Genomic DNA, 19,170 nt, shown 5'->3' on the forward strand with positions numbered 1-19,170 from the left:
CTGGAGAACCTGCCTCGTCTGAATGGGGCACGATAACGTGTGGTGTGCCTCAAGGCTCCGTTTTGGGCCCACTGCTTTTCCTCATCTTTATTAATGATCTTCCTCTTTGTTCTGAGACAAACAGCAAATTTACCCTGTTTGCCGATGATACCACAATTCTAATTGACGATTTGATTGATCATGATCTTGAAAAAACTACAAATACTGTTTTTAATGATATCTTAAATTGGTTCTCCTCAAATGGTCTCTCGCTCAATGCAGATAAAACTCATTATATGAGGTTCCATACATCACAAAGTAATCCCGATGAAATTAACACAAAATGTAGAGGTCAACCAATACAGAAAGTTGAAGACACAAAATTCCTGGGTGCTTACATAGACAGTAAATGTAATTGGTCAGTTCACATTCTTCATCTATGTAAAAAACTTAGCTCGGCAACATTTGCATTACGGGTAATTTCTTCAGTGGCTGAAGTTGACACTATTAAGGTTGCCTACTTTGGCTACTTCCACTCATTGATGTCATATGCTATCATATTCTGGGGGAACCAACCACTTGCAAAAAAAGTTTTCACCATCCAAAAAAAAGCAATCAGAATAATGTGTGGGGTCCATCAAAGACACTCTTGCAGGCACTTGTTTCGGAAGATAGGTATCCTAACAACTGCCTCACAGTATATTTTTTCCTTGCTCACCTTTGTGTGCAAAAATTATTCCATCTACCAAGACAACAGTAAATTCCATGGTTATAATACCAGAAACAAAAACAATCTACATTTAGAAATGAAACGTCTCACTCTGGTACAAAAAGGAGTTTACTATTCCAGCATTAAGCTGTTCAATGCTCTACCACGACATATCAAATGTGTTCATACAGAACTGCCAAAATTTAAACAAGTTCTCAAAGATTACCTGACAGAAAAATCTTATTATACTGTGGATGAATACCTGAAAGAAAATGTATACCATCACTAAACGTATTATGTCTAGAAGTAGTTCAATTGATTTTATTGTGCATTTGGGCATTAGCACACTTTTTGTAACAACAGATTGGCTGTACATGTATTTACTCTTGTAGGCCTAATATCTGATTTAACTTTGTGCTCTTATCTTTAACCTTTATTTGAAACTCCTTTTTCTGTCAAATGGTAGTTATGTTATCTAGCTGACATTGTATCTGTTACTGTATTTATAGTATGTCTTACTTAAACTATGTACAATTTGCCATTGAAATGCCCTTGTATTTATTGTAAGTTTAAATTGAAACCTGTACAATTTGACACGTTCCATATCCTTGTGATTGACTCACTAACTGGATCTACGGAACAAGAAATAAATAAATAAATAAATAAATAAATGTAGCTGGGCGGTGCTAATGGGCTATTAGGCGGTCAGCAAATGTGCTATAGATTCTGTTACATTTAGTGCTCTGAGGTGTCCTGAGTATCTTTTTTTAAGGTACTTGCATGTTTGTCTTATGTACACTGACAGAGGTGTTGCCTGTCAGTTCATATATTCCTGATCTGTTGAATTTACCTATGGGTGTCTCCTGTGTTCTGAGTTTTTCTGTGTTGTGTTATCTGTCCTGTATCCTATTTGAAGTTCCTTTTTCTTCAGTGTGTTGCCTATTCTGTAGACGTTTTTGTTATTGTAGGTGAGTATGTGCCATTTTGTTTTGTGTGTGTGTGTGTATGTGTGTGCGTTGTTGTACTGTTGAGTCTTGCATGTGGTCATTGTTTGTATGTTGTGTTGATCTTTGTTGTGTAAGGCTTAGAGTGTGTTGTGATTTCATTCGTTTTCTGTTTACAAATATGTTGGTTTGATTTCTCTATGATGTAGGGCTTGTAACCATTTTCCTCTGCAATCTGTTTTATTGTGTTTAGCTCCTGTGTGTGATTCTGTTTGTTTACACGTGTTCTGTTCAATCTGTGGAGCGTGAATCTGAAGCTTGCTTACTTGTGTCCCACTGGGTGGTTATACACATTGTGAATGGTGGTGCTCATGGTAGTCGGTTTCCTAAATATTGTGAAATCATGGGTCGCATTTGTTATTCATATGGTGAGATCCAAGAAATTTAGTGTGTAGTCTGTTTTAACAGGAATTGAATTTTTGGGTGCAAGTTGTTTATTTCCTTGTGTAGCTGTTCTATAAGAGTGTGTAGTTCATCAATCAGGCATATTATGTCACCAACATAACGGTGCCAATAAATAACTTTGTTGATGGTGTTGGGACAGCAACCAGCCACAAATTTACTTTCAGCCCCAACACCATCAACATTTGTCTTCAAATAACAGCCACGGTCTCCAACCATGTCACCATATGACAAAATTGCAAAAATAAGTTTGTACTTTTTGCTCTTATTATGCGTGTGAAGACCCTATTCTCGCAGATGAAATGTACATTTACATTGTTTCGACTGGAGACGACAAGCTATCAGCGAAGAACATCATACAATTGGTCCTGCAAAAACATATAATGTAAAATCACGCTAATAAGCAATACAAACAAAGTCAAAAGATGAATATTTTGTTGCCCATCCAGGCATTGCCCAGCAAGCTCTACAATAAATACAGGAACACCTTAATGAAACTTCAGAAGACAACCCTCAACATACAGTTAACTGTCCAACTCACAATGTAACTCTAAACTATCTAGAAAACTCTCTAAACAGCATGTCGTCTGCACCACGTAAAGTGAAATGGAAGGCAGAGATTATATGGCTACAACATGAAATCAGGGAACTACATGCTAAAAAAACAGTTACTCAACAAGGAACGTGACAAAACTCATTTAGAATTGGCCAATAAATTTGCAATATCGGTTCAGTTTGAAGAAATAACACAGAGAGAAAAGGCACACTTACAGAAAATAATGCAAGAAAAACAGAATAAACAAATAAAAAGCTAAACAGAATCATAAACAATATGAGCACATCCACTACAAACAGTTGCCACAATCAAAAAGATTAATTCTATGGCAGAATCACTAACCTACCTGACTTTATTCTCACCAAACAAGAAAAAGGTCTACTGGGGAAGGATCCAAATGCAACATTAACAGACACATATTACATAAAACAAAAGAAGACCTTATAACAGAATCTGAACATACTATAAAAGAACAAAGAAGACTGGGTACATAAAATTTTAATGCAAACTTAACAAGAGAATTAGTTGCTTCAGAAATAACACAGATATTCAAAACACACAAATACACCATAATCTCAAAAGAAAAAACACCAGAACAAATCACAGCCAACATGATAAAACAAAAATTAAAACAAAGCAATGCCATACTAACAAGAGCAGACAAAGGGAACACCATTGTGATTATGAATGAAAAGGAATACACAGATAAAACATGAGTGTTTCTGTGGGACAACAACATCATCAAACTGACCAGTGATCCAAGAGCAATACATCATAGAAACATCCAACAGACACTAAAAAAAAAATAAAAAATACGTTCTCAAAAGTCCAGATAAAATGAATGACACAAAAAAATCAAAGGCACCCACTCTAAAATCCCTACCAAAGGTGCACAAAGAATATACTCCTTTAAGGCCAGTGGTATGCTCCATCATACCACCTCGCCCGACATACACACACATTATTAAGTAATATATACACTTTTGAAGACAAGAAAAACCTGGGGAACTGAATGCAACTAGTAGAGAGAATCAAGAACATAGACATCCTAGACACAGCAAGCCTCGTATCATTTGACGTCACATCAATGCACACTTGTACTCAAATAAGTGAAACAATCAACACCACCATACAGAGACTAAAGCAACAAGGAACCACACCATCTCATACATTAATGAAATAGCAACTGTACTGAAGACCATAACAGCACAAAATTACTTTATGTTCGACAAAGAATTTTATTCCCAGCATGAAGGGCTGCCAATGGGACCCCCAATAGGTGGCCTCCTAGCCAACATATTCATGAACAACCTAGAGAATAGGGTCTTCACACACATAATAAGAGCAAAAAAAATACAAAGTCACGTACTGGTACGTTTATGTCGATGATATGCATGCCTGACTGATGAACCGCACACATATATAGAACAACTACTCAAGGAAATATACACCTTACACCCAAAAATTCACTGCATGTTAGAAGCGTACAACACACTAAATGTCTTGGACCTCACCATATGAAAAACAAACACCACCCTTGATTTCACAATGTTCAGGAAACCGACAACCACAAGCACCACCATTCTCAATCTGTCAAACCATCCAGTGGCACACAAGCAAGCAGGCGGGCAGCTTCAGATTCATGCTCCACAGATCGAACAAAACACGTGTAAGCAAACAGAACCACACACAGGAGCTAAACACAATAAAACAGATAGCAGAGGAAAATGGTTACAAGCTGCACATGATAGAGACATCGAACCAACATTTCTGTAAACAGAAAACGAATAAAAGCATAAAACACACACACAGACAGAACCGTACACAGCTCAGGTCAACACATACTCACAGTTCAACACATACTCACTTACAATAACAAAGAATAGGTAACATATTGAAGAAACAGATACTTGAAACTGGATGCAGGACAGACTACACAATACAGATATAACTTAGAACACAGGAGACTCCCACAGATCAGGAATATATGAACTAACATGCAATGCCTGTCAATCAGTATACATAGGACAAACATACAAGAACCTTAAAACAAAATATTCAGAACACCTCAGAGCACTAAAAAGTAACAGCATCTGTATATAGCACATTTGCTGACCAGTTAATAGCCCATAAACACCACCCAACTACAATAGCAACTAAAAATACTGAAATCTGGCCACATCCAATACCACATACAGAAAGCAATAGCAAAAGGCAAACAAGTTTTAAATGAAAACACTACAATCTGTAAGGCACATTGTTTAACACATTACAAGAACTCTACACTCGGGAACAAATGATCATTGATTGGGTTAGGAAACACAACACCATAGTGCTCACTGTGTTTTACGAAGAAAAAAGATGTTTATAAAGAAATAAACTACACAAAGTACATTAATATGTGTGTGCAGTCTCCTTGGAACCTAAAAGAAGAAGGTTCAGTAACAAGAAAATATGAGAAGGAAAAATCATACATGCAAAACATTCTGACACGTCAAAATCACATTTTTGAAAAATGAAGAGATGTGTTAACTTGCTGATGAATTTTATGTTTACACTATTTAGTTTGCAGATGGCAAGCTATCAATGCAGGGCACCATACAGTTGCTCCTGCAAAACCATATAATGTAAAATCACAGAAGCAAAACAAACAAAAACTTTCTTTATGCCTCACTTTGTCAAATCACTTATAACTCAAAATACTTTCACTTGTTACAGTTTTCAATAAATAAAAACCCACTGGTGATGGCACACAGGTGCTGAAACATGTTTGTGTAAAGATAAAAAAACAGTGTGTTTGCAAAAAGGCGGAACCCATACCCTATAATTTAACTGCAAGTGTGGAAAGAAATGACAAGAGCGGCAGATTCAAAAGATGAATGCTGAGGTATCTGACAATCCGAGATCCATAAATACCAGAAAAAGATGCCACAGTCTCAACTGAACTTCAGTTTAGTACATGACAAACTACGATTAAGTGCCATCACAATTAACCAATTTTACTGTGCCTCAGAAGAATAATACTGACAATAACATTCATATTTACAATAGCTACTCATTCAAGCACTCGTGGTTAATTTCTGGTTCTTAAAATATCCATATTGGAAAAATTACACATTGTACTTTTCAGCTCAACACTAAAGCACAAAAAAAGAAACCACCACATTTCTGAGCCTCACACCAAAGAGAATTAGAAGATTTAGACTGGTTTCACTTTGCTGTAACACATACACAGGAATCCAGAAAAACAGATCAGAGGTAACAGGAATTTAACAAGCAAAGACAAGCAACTGTAGAGACCATGCTGCAAAGTGATAAAGAAAGTGGTTCACCACACTGCAAATTTCAAGTCAAAGACTCATGCAATGAACACTTAATGCAGACAGTGCAAGAAAGAAAGAAAAGTATAAACATTAATAGACTTGTGAAGCTTACTCCTGGAGCCCAAACACTCCATATACAGAATATCATATGGAAGCTGCATTTCTTTGCATTCTTATTACACTCATTAAACAATCAGTAACAACAAATGCACGTTCCCATTATTCTATCTCAATCATATTGCAACAAAGAACAGGACTACTGACACATTCACTCATTTTTTTCCATTCGTATTACTAGTCACAAAAGCAACACAGTAGGCAGCTTTCTAAATCCAACCTGGAGCAATGGCATTGCAAACAACTGCAAACCTTTAGCATAAGATACACAAACAAAATACAGCAGACCACATGTATCTTAATATAGTGGAAGCAGGCACCGGTACCAAACAAAACAGAAAAACACAAAAAGTTGTAGTGGTAATAGTAGCTCACTTCTCTGATGGGTTCTGGGGGAGGAGGTGGCCGGCTCCTGGCCTCGGCAGCTGTCGCTCCGCTGACGGCCGGCGTCGCGGCTGGCGGCTGCTGTGGCTGCTGCGGCCCTGCAGGCTGGGGCTGCGGCTGAGGTGGGAGCTGCTGCACTGTGGGCTGGGCAGGAACCGAGGTTGCCGCAGCGGATGGCACGACAGGCCTCGTCGTGGACGGTGGAGTGACCGGAGGCAGTGCCAGCACGTACTCAGTCAGCGTGACATCGGCCGTGCCACCTGACTCTAGTGGAATTGGATGTTGTCTGAAGTGATCCAGCATATCGAAGATGCTGGTAAACCAGAGGTGTTGAACACGACACTGGCCTTGGTCACTGAGCGTCATTCGTAAATGCTGTAAAATAATTTACATTGTAATAATAATAATAATAATAATAATAATAATAATAATAATAATAAATCACACACCACTCAAGCAGGTAGAAACATGCAGAACAGTCCCAGTGTCAAACAAAGGTTGTTTTCTATTGGTAGGTTTGACTTTTTTGAAACTACATGTATAGTGGAATAGGAAACGGTCCCAGGTATCATAATCTGCAGCCACAAATGGTGGCATAGTCTAATCGTTAAGTTCTTTAGCTGGTATGCTGAAGGTTGTGTGTCTGAGTCCAGTCAAGAATCATTCTTTTTTTTTTTTTTTTTAAATCAGAACGACTAATCGTTATTTTTATTCAATGAATTAATTTAAAAATATACTTTTTCTGTTTTTGGTTTTAATTCTTCGCCATATTGTTTGAAAAAGACAACCAGTTGAAGTCTCGTCATGAAAAGACTATCATTTGTAACATTAATGAAGTGTTCTTCCCTTCAAATCTGTTCAAGAAAAACTGTGATTGCAGTAGGGTAGATTTTATACTTTGTTCGTGGCGCAAGAAGAACTTAGGTTTTAATAGTCTGTATGATGATTACCTGCCAAACAATGTGTCTTAACAAAAAATAATTTTTGTGACAACTGTGCAGCCAATATAAATAGACTATTTTGTCTTCTGTTTCTTAATTGACTTATCGGCAGTGAGGTACTGTTGCAATATGGTCCAGTAAAGTGGTGCCTTTGATAAAAGCTGGCTGAACTCTGGCACTGTACAGTGCTCATGGCAAGGGTGAGATCTGACACCTCATGATGGGCAGCAGCAGTGGCATGTATCGAGACCCCCCCGTGTATGCTACACGGCGGATAACTGAACTCCAGAGAAGAGCGTGGAGCCTAGAGCATAACTGGTCACAAGCAGCAGCCTAAATAACTGACCGTGGATGAGTACTAGTGTGGTGTCATTTGGACACGTGTCTACGGGAAGAAAATTGGTGCCTGTCACTGCAGCATTGTTCAGCACAACATGTGCGCCACACACTGGAGTGGCTCTTGCCCATCGATGCTGTTGTGGCTGCAGTAGGATCAGAGGAAAATGGCCCAGCAAATCTTCAGTTTATAAGCAATCTCCTGAAGTAAGTGACTAAGAGCTGGGGCCATACCTGGCATGCAGCACATGTCTAAGTGCGTTGGCCTTGTAATCGGGGATGCAGCCCAGCATACACAACAAATATGATGATTAAAATGAAGTGGCAAATAATCAGTGATAAATTATTTTTAAACCAATTAACTGAATAAAAATAATTACAGCTCTTTTATTAAAAAATCAGAAAATAAATAGCTCTTGCACCCATAACCTTCAGAACGCAAGCTAAGCAACTTAACTACTAAGCTAAGGCATCATTTTGAAAATCTGTTATTTTCAACATTCTAGTGGATCACAAGAAATTATTTTTAATCTATTCCTCGTAAATGAGTGCCCACTAGGTTGAACGGCTGCAGCGTGTGATATCTGGCATACTAACCGACACCACCATGTAGGTTGTTTCAAAAAGAATCAATCCCAGCCCAGCGAAACTCCTCTTTTAAGGCAGAAATAACTGACATCATGATAACAGGCTGGCATAAGAGCTGGAAAAGAAAAATATGAATGAGCTCAGCCATGCACAAGAAAAATATGAATGGCCTCAGCCATGGACAAGAAAAATATGAATGACCTCAGTCAGGATAATGTTGATTTGCAAGCACTGAATGAATGGTTGACGCACTCACGTTTGCGGTGCAGAAACTATAGAATATCTGACAGTGATACAAAGATGTTTCACTGAAATGATGAACTACCAGAAGTATATACTGAAAGAGCAAGGTATAGATGATAGCTGCAGGGAGTATGAGGATCGAAAGGAGATTATGTCACACATTACACACGAATGTAAAGCCTTGGCATCCACACAATATTTGAAAAGGCCTGATGAGATAGCTGAAACAGTTCACCAGAAGCTACAACAGCATTATCAATTATTGAAAACTTTTCTCCATACTATAATCCTCTCTGTGTTGGAGAAAATATCAAAATTTACTGGGGTCTTCCATAGGGACATGACTCACGTGAAAGCAGATGGGAGCAGGTGTGGCATAAAGAGGGATTAGGATATTTTCTAGATTGGGTGAGCAGTGAAGGATTTTGGGTAGGACATTCCTTATTTCTAAGCACAATGATAAGCAACCTATTTCAATGCACACAGTCATGATCAAATTTAAATTGTTTATTTTAATTTAAAGATGACCGTTTCAATCTTCTAAGACATCATCTTCAGATCTTACATTCCTTGATGACTGTAGGAACATCACAGGAGAGTAGTTATGTGTAAGGACGTAGCTTGTATAGTGTATAAGGAATGAGATGGTCCATGGGTTTTGAGTTAGAAGGAAGATGGGAGAGATGGCATCTGGTAGCACTAATGCTATGGTATGGTGGATGATGTTCCATTCTAGGATGACAATGAATGATGAGCCAGGGTGCTCCTCTGTGGCCCGTTTCTGGAGCTGGTCAGAGAATCAGGAGGATGTGTGACTCTGTCTGCAGGCTAGGTTTGGGGCACAATGCTTGAAGACTTTGGTAAGACCTGCAGCATACTGGGTAAAACACTGATCATCACTCCACACGTGTGATCCACGAGTGACCAGAAGGAAAGACTTTTTAGTGTGAAAGGGATAGCAGCTATCAAGGTGCAGATACTGTTCATGGTAGATACTGTTCATGGTCATAGGGCTTGATATGGACTGTGGATTGGGTGCAGCCATCAGAGACCTGGAAGTCAAAATCCAGGAAACTGGCACCTTGGGCTTAGGAGAACCAAGTAAAGTAGATGGATGACAAGGTGGTGAGACTGTGGAGGAATGAGGATAGTGTGTCTTGGCACTGGGTCCAAATCATAAAGATATCATTAATGAACTTGAACTAGACAAGGGGTTTGGGCTTTTGGGTAGCTAGGAAGGATTCTCCTACATGGTCTACAAACTGGTTGGCATCAACGGGACCACATGTGGGTTTCCATGACTCTGTCATGGATTTGTTTATATATCTTCCCCTCAAAGGAGACATTATCACATGTAAGAACGTAACTTGTATGGTGTAAACGGGATGAGATTGTGGGTGAGTTTTGAGTTGGAAGGACGGTGGGAGAGGTAGTGTCTTGCTTTGGAGGAAGGGATGTTGGGGTGTATGGAGGTGGTATCAACAGTTATAAGTAGGGGGCTACTGGTTGTAATTGGTTAGGGATGGTTGAGAGTTGATGAAAAAAGTGGTTTGTGTCTTCGATATGGGCAGCTAGTCCGCAGGCAATTGGTTGCAGACATTAATCAACAAGAGCTGAGATTATTCGGATGAGAGCAGAGCTACAATGGTCCAGTATATTTAAGTTCGCACATTTTGAAAAACTCATTAACCTAATAACTTGAGGTACTAGTCTCCATGGCACAAGCATCTCTGAACCATGATATTGTTACTGAGCAACAACAGCTACAAATATTCTATATCCAAAACTGAAACAACTGCCCTCCGGCATGTGCAAGACCACCCCAGATACCATCTCCAAACATGTTCCAATATACTGACATTCTTCACCCATCTTGGAGCATCACTACCACCAACACCTATCCCACACCTAAGGAACCCCGTCATTAACCCTCATAGCACCCAAACCCTACCTTGTTCACATTTTATATGTTGCATAGCCCAAAACTCCCTCTCAACATCCCACAAAACCCCAAGGCCAAACAATGCCAAAACACAACACATTTTTCTGTCACAAACTCCTCCAATCAAAGCCAACCAAAATCAAACACTGAACCTTGCCTTGTATCACTCCATCCACCTGTGATCCTCCCCCACTCCCATTAACTAGCCCCCGGTTATCTACGTGGAATTACTTACTCGGGATACAAACCTCTCCACAGAGAAAAGAACAGTCACCCATAATCTCAAGACAGAAAGAAAGAGCCCAATGTAATCATCGTCCCTGCAGAAAAAGACTTCATCATTGCCATGATGAATCACTAACTGTCTGTATGATTCTTCCACCTACAAGCCCTTCCCTAAAGATCCCAGCCCAGAAGTCTAGTGTTGCTATGAAATATCTCTTGTTTATTTTCAAAATGACTCCTGCCATTCTGTCTGAGATTTCTGCAACACCTGTAATGGTGCTTTTAACTTTCTTGCATACAGTAAAGCACATACCTGTATTTTCTGTCTTCTCTGTTTGTCTGTAATAAAACACATGGCTTGATTTTAATGCTATTCGATTTTCTTTTTTTGTAACACTTCTGATTTTTACTGTAGTCCAAAAGTTATTTAACACCTCTTCTTACTATGCGGTAGCCCTGGTTTCCAAAAATACTGTAATTTACTCTCTCAAAATAAAAATATGTACATGCATCTGAGTTTCTAAAACTCAGATGACTGACTATTTTGCCAAACTTTGTGCAGGTGTGGAAGTGACTGGGCGTATCACATAGCCCGAAGCTACCAAGTGGATTCCACTATTCTCTATTTTCTTTCACCTAGGCCTAAATCCCAATGTCCCTGAAACTTGCACATAGCAGCATACTCTGCGACAGTCATACTCATGGTGCACTAAAAGTACTAGAGCTCAAGTTTTGCAAGACACTTCACAGTGCTAAACCTCACTGAGTCACGATACTTGTAGTCTCATCCCGCACCCATCTCCAGCAGTTACACCATGTCTATGACACACACACTGGAATTGAAATAACAGTAAATAAATAAAATTAATTGAATTCTGTGATTTTGTAGCTGCTAACAAAACTCTGCTGTGCTGGGTTTAAATATTGGATTCTTACATACAGTTTTAATAGCCTACATCGGGAAATACCATGACAATGCCCACTCTGTAGCAACATAAGGATTCTGGAAACAACCTCTATTCTTTGGTTACACCATTCTCCACCATATCCTTTGTCTCAGGGATAATAGTAAAGCAAGGAGCGCAACAAAGCATTGTGAATTTTAACAGACTATGAAATGGTAAAGAATTATGAATGGATAGCTCAGTCAGTCAATAGGGCATTGTTCATGCAAGGCAAAGGTCATGGAGCACATTCTGGTCTTATTCTGATATCAGCAGTGTTGCAATATCAACAGTTAGCAATAAATGAAGATGAAAATTTCTTCCAGGTCAACATTTACTTTCAGATCAGAAAAAATTAGTACAAACAGCTGGATCACAAAGGGAATAAGGGTTTCATGCCAGAAGAAAAGACTACTTCATGAAATATGTAACTCAAAAAATTCCTCACCTGTAGTACGCGCATACTATAAAAAATACTCCAAGATGTTAAGAAAAGTAATAAAAGCAGCAAAAATAATGCATAATGATGAAATCATTTATAATTCAGCTAATAAATCAAAGGCTATGTGGAGTGTTATAAAAAAAGAATGTGGAGAATACAGACAACCTTGGAAAAATATAACACTATCACATAAAAATAAAAAAGTAACAAACCCCTTAGAAGTAGCCAACACATTTAACAACTTTTTCACAGGTGTTGCTGAAAATATGTTACAATCAAACTTTAAGAGCATCCAGGCAAATGAATATAAAATGAGTGCTTGTAGAGGATCAATGTACATCAGTTCTGAAGTAGCTAAAGCAATAAAAGGACTAAAAAATTCCAAATCGGCAGGTATTGATGGTATACCTGCAACAATGTTAAAGAAGAGCGCATCAAACCTAATTGAAGTACTCACACATTTATGCGACTGCTCACTTCAGGCAGGCACTTTCCCTGATGTGTTAAAAACATCAAAAGTTATTCCCGTACATAAAAAAGGGGATAAAGACAATGTAAATAACTACAGACCCATCACAATTTCCTCCTGCATCTCTAAAGTACTGGAAAAAGTTATGTATGAGAAACTTATGAAATTTATAAATAAAAACAGCATCCTATGTAATGAACAACATGGATTCAGAAATAAGAGGTCAACGACAACTGCTGTCTATGAGTGCATCAATTCCATCCTAAACCTGATGGACAAAAAACAGGAAACAATAGGAGTCTTTATTGACTTGTCAAAAGCTTTTGACATGGTGGACCATAAAATTCTGCTATCAAAGCTAGTTCTGTTTCACAAGATGAAGTAGCTAAAGCAATAAAAGGACTAAAAAATTCCAAATCGGCAGGTATTGATGGTATACCTGCAACAATGTTAAAGAAGAGCGCATCAAACCTAATTGAAGTACTCACACATTTATGCGACTGCTCACTTCAGGCAGGCACTTTCCCTGATGTGTTAAAAACATCAAAAGTTATTCCCGTATATAAAAAAGGGGATAAAGACAATGTAAATAACTACAGACCCATCACAATTTCCTCCTGCATCTCTAAAGTACTGGAAAAAGTTATGTATGAGAAACTTATGAAATTTATAAATAAAAACAGCATCCTATGTAATGAACAACATGGATTCAGAAATAAGAGGTCAACGACAACTGCTGTCTATGAGTGCATCAATTCCATCCTAAACCTGATGGACAAAAAACAGGAAACAATAGGAGTCTTTATTGACTTGTCAAAAGCTTTTGACATGGTGGACCATAAAATTCTGCTATCAAAGCTAGAAAGATATGGTATTTGAGGTCTGTCCAACAAGTGGATCAGGTCCTTCCTGACAAATCGTATGCAGGCAGTATGCGTCAAGCACACAAATATTGAACTAAAGACTGTATCTAATCACTTATCTGATTATAAACAAATAAAATGTGGTGTACCCCAAGGATCCGTATTGGGACCCCTTGTGTTTCTTCTGTACATAAATGATCTAAGCTTAAATATTGATGCACACAAATCAATCATATTTGCAGATGACACCACGATTCTACTAAAAGGAGACGACAATGAACAGTTACAGCAGACAGTAAACACGGTCACGAAACAACTAAGCAGCTGGGCACAGAGTAATCAGCTTGTAATAAACAGTAAGAAAACCGTTGCTCTAAAATTCCACAATGTTCCTAACAAGGACATATTTATCCCATCAGTCTCTATCAATGACGAACCAGTTGGTAACAGTACTGAAACCAAATTCTTAGGACTTTGGCTGCAGAGTAACATCAGATGGAATAAGCATATTGAATATCTCAATGCAGAACTGAGCAAAACATGTTATCTTCTTTGTTCATTAAAATCATGCTGTAGTGAGAAAACAGTATTGAATGCATATCATGCGTACTTTCATTCTCGTCTTAGATATGGGGTCACCTTCTGGGGAAACTCAAAAATAGCTAATAGCACTTTTAAACTACAAAAAAGGGCCATTAGAATCTTGTTTGGGTGCAAGCCTACAGACTCTTGTAAACCCCTGTTTAAGAAATCTGGTATTCCCCCATTACCATGTGTATACATTATGGAATCCCTTTTGTTCTTTAAATTAAATGTAATAGGCAAGGACCAGAGACTACAAAAAAACTGTGATATACATGAGCACTTTACCAGACAAAACAGAAACTTACATATGACTCAAATCAGCACAGCACTGTGCCAAAAAGGTACTTTTCACATGGGAGTTAAGCTTTACAACAAACTTCCTGAAAACATAAAAGCTATCACTGAGGTCAATACATTTGGAAAATCTCTAAAGTCATATTTACAGCATCACTGCTTTTACTCCATTGAAGAATATTTAAATTTATGAAATGTGTTATATAAATACTTACGTGTAAAGTGTATTATTGTAAGCTTAAATATGTATGCCTTGAAATTACTTTCAGACTGCATATTTATAACTTGACTTGTCCAATGTCTTATGCATAAGCTGCTATGTAGACAACAGGACCAATAAAATACAATCTACAAACAACCCTAAAAGGCACTTACAAGGCAGCACTATTACAGGCCAATAAAAAAACTGGAAGAAAAGTTATTCCCTAGATGCGATCCTATCTTATTACCACAGTGTAGATACTAAAACAGTTTGCTAACCCTTAGTTTAATGCCCAGAATTTAAACAGTGCATATTTCTCTCCCAAATTTACAAAAGTGGTTTACTTGTGTATATGTTACTATCATTATGTAACTAAATTACCTTTGCTCTTCCTTGGAAGTTGAAAGTTAGCACAAATTCACCCTTGCGTGTCTCACTCTGTCTCACAAGAAAGACGCCATGTGCGGCAGCTCCGTCGCGTAAGACAAGTTGAGCTGCATCTGATCTCGGCAATGTTCCATGAAACCATGGGTACTCTTTAAGTGCAGTCGATAAATCTGCCTCCGTTTCTGGAACTGGTGCAGCTGCTAAAATGCAAAAAACGAAAAATTTCAAATAAAGAAGATCTGCCAGGACAAAGAATATTTAAGGCTAGGAATAACAGAAAAGACAGAGTATGACAGCATCTACAAGTCAAAATCTGTAGTCATAAGGAAACGTATTTGTCTATTATTAAAAAATTGTCAGGACCTAATCTCTAGAAAAACAACAAATAGAAGGGTAAAGAAAGTGGTGTAGATATGGAACAGATACTTGAGAGATACCAACTATTATAGACACAGACGAAACCAGGTTCAAAAGATAATGAAAATAATACATAAACCCTTGAGAAAATTAGATCGAAGTCAGTTTTCAGGTAGCCAATCCCCTTACAAGTATCAAAATTATTTCTTGATCATAATGTGAAGAGTGACAACGAAAAATATATACGGAGAGCTAAGAGAGTTGTAAGTTAGTAGTGACAAAGCTAGAATTACATTTACATTTATCTTTTAGCTGTGTATATGAGCAAGTGTGAGGGTGGGGGGAGGGGAGGAGGGGGGAAAGGGGGAGGGAGGGAGGAAAGGGGGAGGGAGGAAAGGGGGAGGGAGGAAAGGGGGAGGGAGGGGGCAAAGAGGGGGAGAGAGGGGAAATAGGGGGAGAAAGGGGAAAGAGGGGTGGGAGGGAGGGGCAAAGAGGGGAGGGAGGGGGAAAGAGGGGAGGGAGGGAGGGGGAAAGAGGGGAGGGGGGAGACAGTGGGGAGGGGAGGGGAGGGGAGGGATGCGTAACTAGTAGCAGCTTACAGAAATACACATGCTACAAAAAAGGTAACAGCGTGATTTCAGCAACCACGGCCATTATCTAAAGGCTATAACATAAATTTCGTGTATTGAAGTACAAAGAATAATGGAAAGAAACAGTTGTTAGGGGGACTTAAAAGCAGCTAATATAAATGTCAAAAGAACTGAAAGTTATACTTGTCACAGAGGTTTTACTGCTTACTTTTTAGTTAGCTTTTAAGAGTCTTCCTCTTTTATCAGAGCCCAACAGTGATTATACACACCTCCTGAAAAGTGTAGAAACCTGCTACCTCAAGGCAGCATAAGTAACTCAAAGATACTGATCAATATAGAATGCTACCTCTGGGAACAGGGCTTGAAACAGGGGCCCAGCCAGAAGATATAATGTCTTGGACCAACCTTGTTAAATACTGGGTCAGCCACAGCATTTGTTTACCTTGATAATGATCTGCATTTTTTGTGACTGTTCTTTTGGTCTCCAATTTTGGTGTCATCATTGACACTCTTATTACACTGTTCTCATACGGAACTAATTATTCCAGACTGTGTAGAACTCTGAAGTGCCAAGAATAACAGTAGAAAAACAGAGCCAGACAGCATGCAACCCATGTGCGTAACTGTGGATCTAGAATTCGTAATGCTAACGCGTCATATCTGCGGCTACACGTCACACCAACACATACTAGTAAGAAGTTATGGCAACATGTGCCACAAGCAAACTAGTAAAAATCTTCAGATCCAGAGCTTTCTTTTTCAGAAGCTGATACATTTCTCTTGCAATATGCTACTACCTCTTCTAGCTAAAAAATCTCATCTCTCTCTGCCTCTGTTTCAATAACTTCCCTCTCTTTGTTCTATCTCATGCATTTACCCTCATTTATCTAAAACAAGAAGCCTTTTACTATAGATAAGCATAACAGGTTTACATTTATTTTGTTCATTTTTCACATTGTTTAAATGTGGTGCACTTACAGGATAATTCCAGCAGACAAATTTTGCTCTTGAAATACGTATTTTTCTGTAAACTAGCTTTCATGATTCTATAGGTTCATTATCAGACACTAGTATTTGCAGTAAATTTCATTGCAAACCACACGCAGATGGCTGCCAAAGTTGTAGCATTGCTGAGTGAAATTCTGTGATGATCTCTATAGAAGACCACAGACAAAACACCCGTTACACACTATGGTGAATAAACAGCACAGTCTACTTAAAGTGTAGTTTACTTTTACAGTGTGCAATCTGCTAACAGTAAACCACATGCTGTTTGGGCACTGTTTATCACAGCAACACACAACAGATTACTGTAAAACTTTGCACATTGTTCCAGCTTTTATTTTTAGGTGCTGCAGCTTTGGCAGTAATCTGCATACAGTTTGTAATGTATAGTGTTTCACGAGCTATCATCCAGTAATGAGCGTGTAGATACCAGAAAATTAGCTGTGCATATTTCTGAACATTATATCACTTAAGGTTACAGTTTCTGCTGAAACAACCATCTATTTCACATATCACCCTTTTAAAATTGGCAGTTTATTTTTGTCAGTAATCATTCATGATTACAATTATTTTGCATTACACTTTTTCTTTTCCTTCCTTGTTGTTGAAGCAGAATTTTATGTAAGATTACTCTTATCCAAATAGAACACAGAACATCTAAGACCTAAATAAGGTATTGTTTTCAACAAGTGCAAATTACTTGAGCAGAGCACCAGACAATTTAAGCTTGCCTTTGAAAGTGCATTCTCAATCATATTCCAGATGAAATTGCTGCCATAAGGTACTGAAAAGCAATTACACTAAACTTTTAGTGAAGTAAACTGCATGCTGTTTAGATCATTAGCTGCAACAACTCCATTCCCATTTAATACGACACATATATTACATAAATATTAGTATAATTACTTATGTGACATACACATGCACCAAGGAATGTAGATGGCCATAAAGTTAACTACTCACTTTGCTCCATATCTGTGTGGGACGTACAGAGTTCAAAATGACTGTTACTGGAAAGACGAAGTCCCGGAGTGTCTGATGCTACACGAGGGAGTCCTGCTGCTTGAAGTCTTGGTGGCAGCTCAGGAGGGTTTTCTGCGCTTAAACCATCTCCTGCACCTTCAGTCTTTGGTACACCTCTCGAATCACTCTGGCTCACTAGCAGACTGCGGCTAGGGAAAGTAAACAGCAGTTATCAAATGGATCTCTGCTGCATTTTGGTACGTACTTGGCAGTGGAAGGAGATTAATTTTTCCATTTCATCCATTTAAATGTGCAACACATCATTATCTATTAAACTTACATTCCATGAACCCTATAATCAGCTTTAGCCTATCGTAGAAGTTCTAATACGTTGCAGTTTGAATGTAATATCAACTTTCACATTTCGAATGTTTTTATGCATTATAGATACTGTACAGTCTATAAAATACAGATAAGCTGTTGTTTGCAATTCTAGAGTTTCCCCACTGGTTCTCTAGTTGACACAATTGTAAAAATACTTAATTCTGGAAGGATTGGTATTTTGTCGTTTGGTACTTTTTCATAACAAAAATAAAGACTTTTACTCCCCTAAGACAGCACATTACATTTCATTAACAGCAGTAGTGAAGAATGCAATGAGTACATAGCTACTCAGTATACAGCACAACATTGTATTTCAGCTTATGAAGTTGCCCAGGGACAAAGTATGTGTATGCGTGTGATCATACTCAACTACAGTGAAACATTAAGCACTGTATGAAGCTTTTGTCAATGAACTTGACCTACGGATTGAGTTAGAAAGGGTTGCAGCATGTAATTCCATGTTATCTGATCTGTTCATTCAGAAATCAATCAGGGAAATTGGGGAGAAATTTGGGAACACAATTACAGCTCAGGGGGAAGAAATAAAAACCGATATGTTTGCCAATGACAATGTAACTCTTTCAAACGTATCAAATCACTTGAAAGATCAGTTGAATGAAGTGGAATTATGTTAGGAAATGAGACAGTAAAAGTAGTACAAGACTTTTATTATTTGACCAGCAAGGCAACTGATCATAGCAGCAGTGACAAGGGCACAAAATGTAGATTGGCAATAGCAAAAAAAAAAAAAGCACTGCTGAAAAGATAAATATGTTAATACTGGGTATAAATTTTAATGTTTAGGAATGTAACAATATTATGAAAGAGATAGGTGCTACTCCCCATATAGCCCTCATATAGCAGAGATACTGAGACACAGATAGGCACAACTAAAAGACTGTCACAAAATAAGCTTTCGGCCAACAAGGCCTTTGT

At 38.3% G+C, this 19,170-nt stretch overlaps 1 protein-coding gene across 1 annotated transcript in view; it reads right to left on the reverse strand.

Moving 5' to 3' along the window:
- LOC126418543 (SH2B adapter protein 2) overlaps nt 1-19,170 on the reverse strand; it is a 100,913-nt gene that overhangs the window by 24,416 nt on the left and 57,327 nt on the right. The window contains exons 4-6 of the mRNA XM_050085358.1: nt 17,851-18,059; nt 14,930-15,135; nt 6,466-6,849 (exon numbers count right to left, since the gene is read on the reverse strand). Of these exons, the coding sequence (XP_049941315.1) occupies nt 6,466-6,849; nt 14,930-15,135; nt 17,851-18,059 (799 nt within the window). The remainder of the gene's footprint in view (nt 1-6,465; nt 6,850-14,929; nt 15,136-17,850; nt 18,060-19,170) is intronic.

The sequence above is a fragment of the Schistocerca serialis genome, chromosome 9, assembly GCF_023864345.2.
Source record: "Schistocerca serialis cubense isolate TAMUIC-IGC-003099 chromosome 9, iqSchSeri2.2, whole genome shotgun sequence".
Classification (NCBI taxonomy): domain Eukaryota; kingdom Metazoa; phylum Arthropoda; class Insecta; order Orthoptera; family Acrididae; genus Schistocerca; species Schistocerca serialis.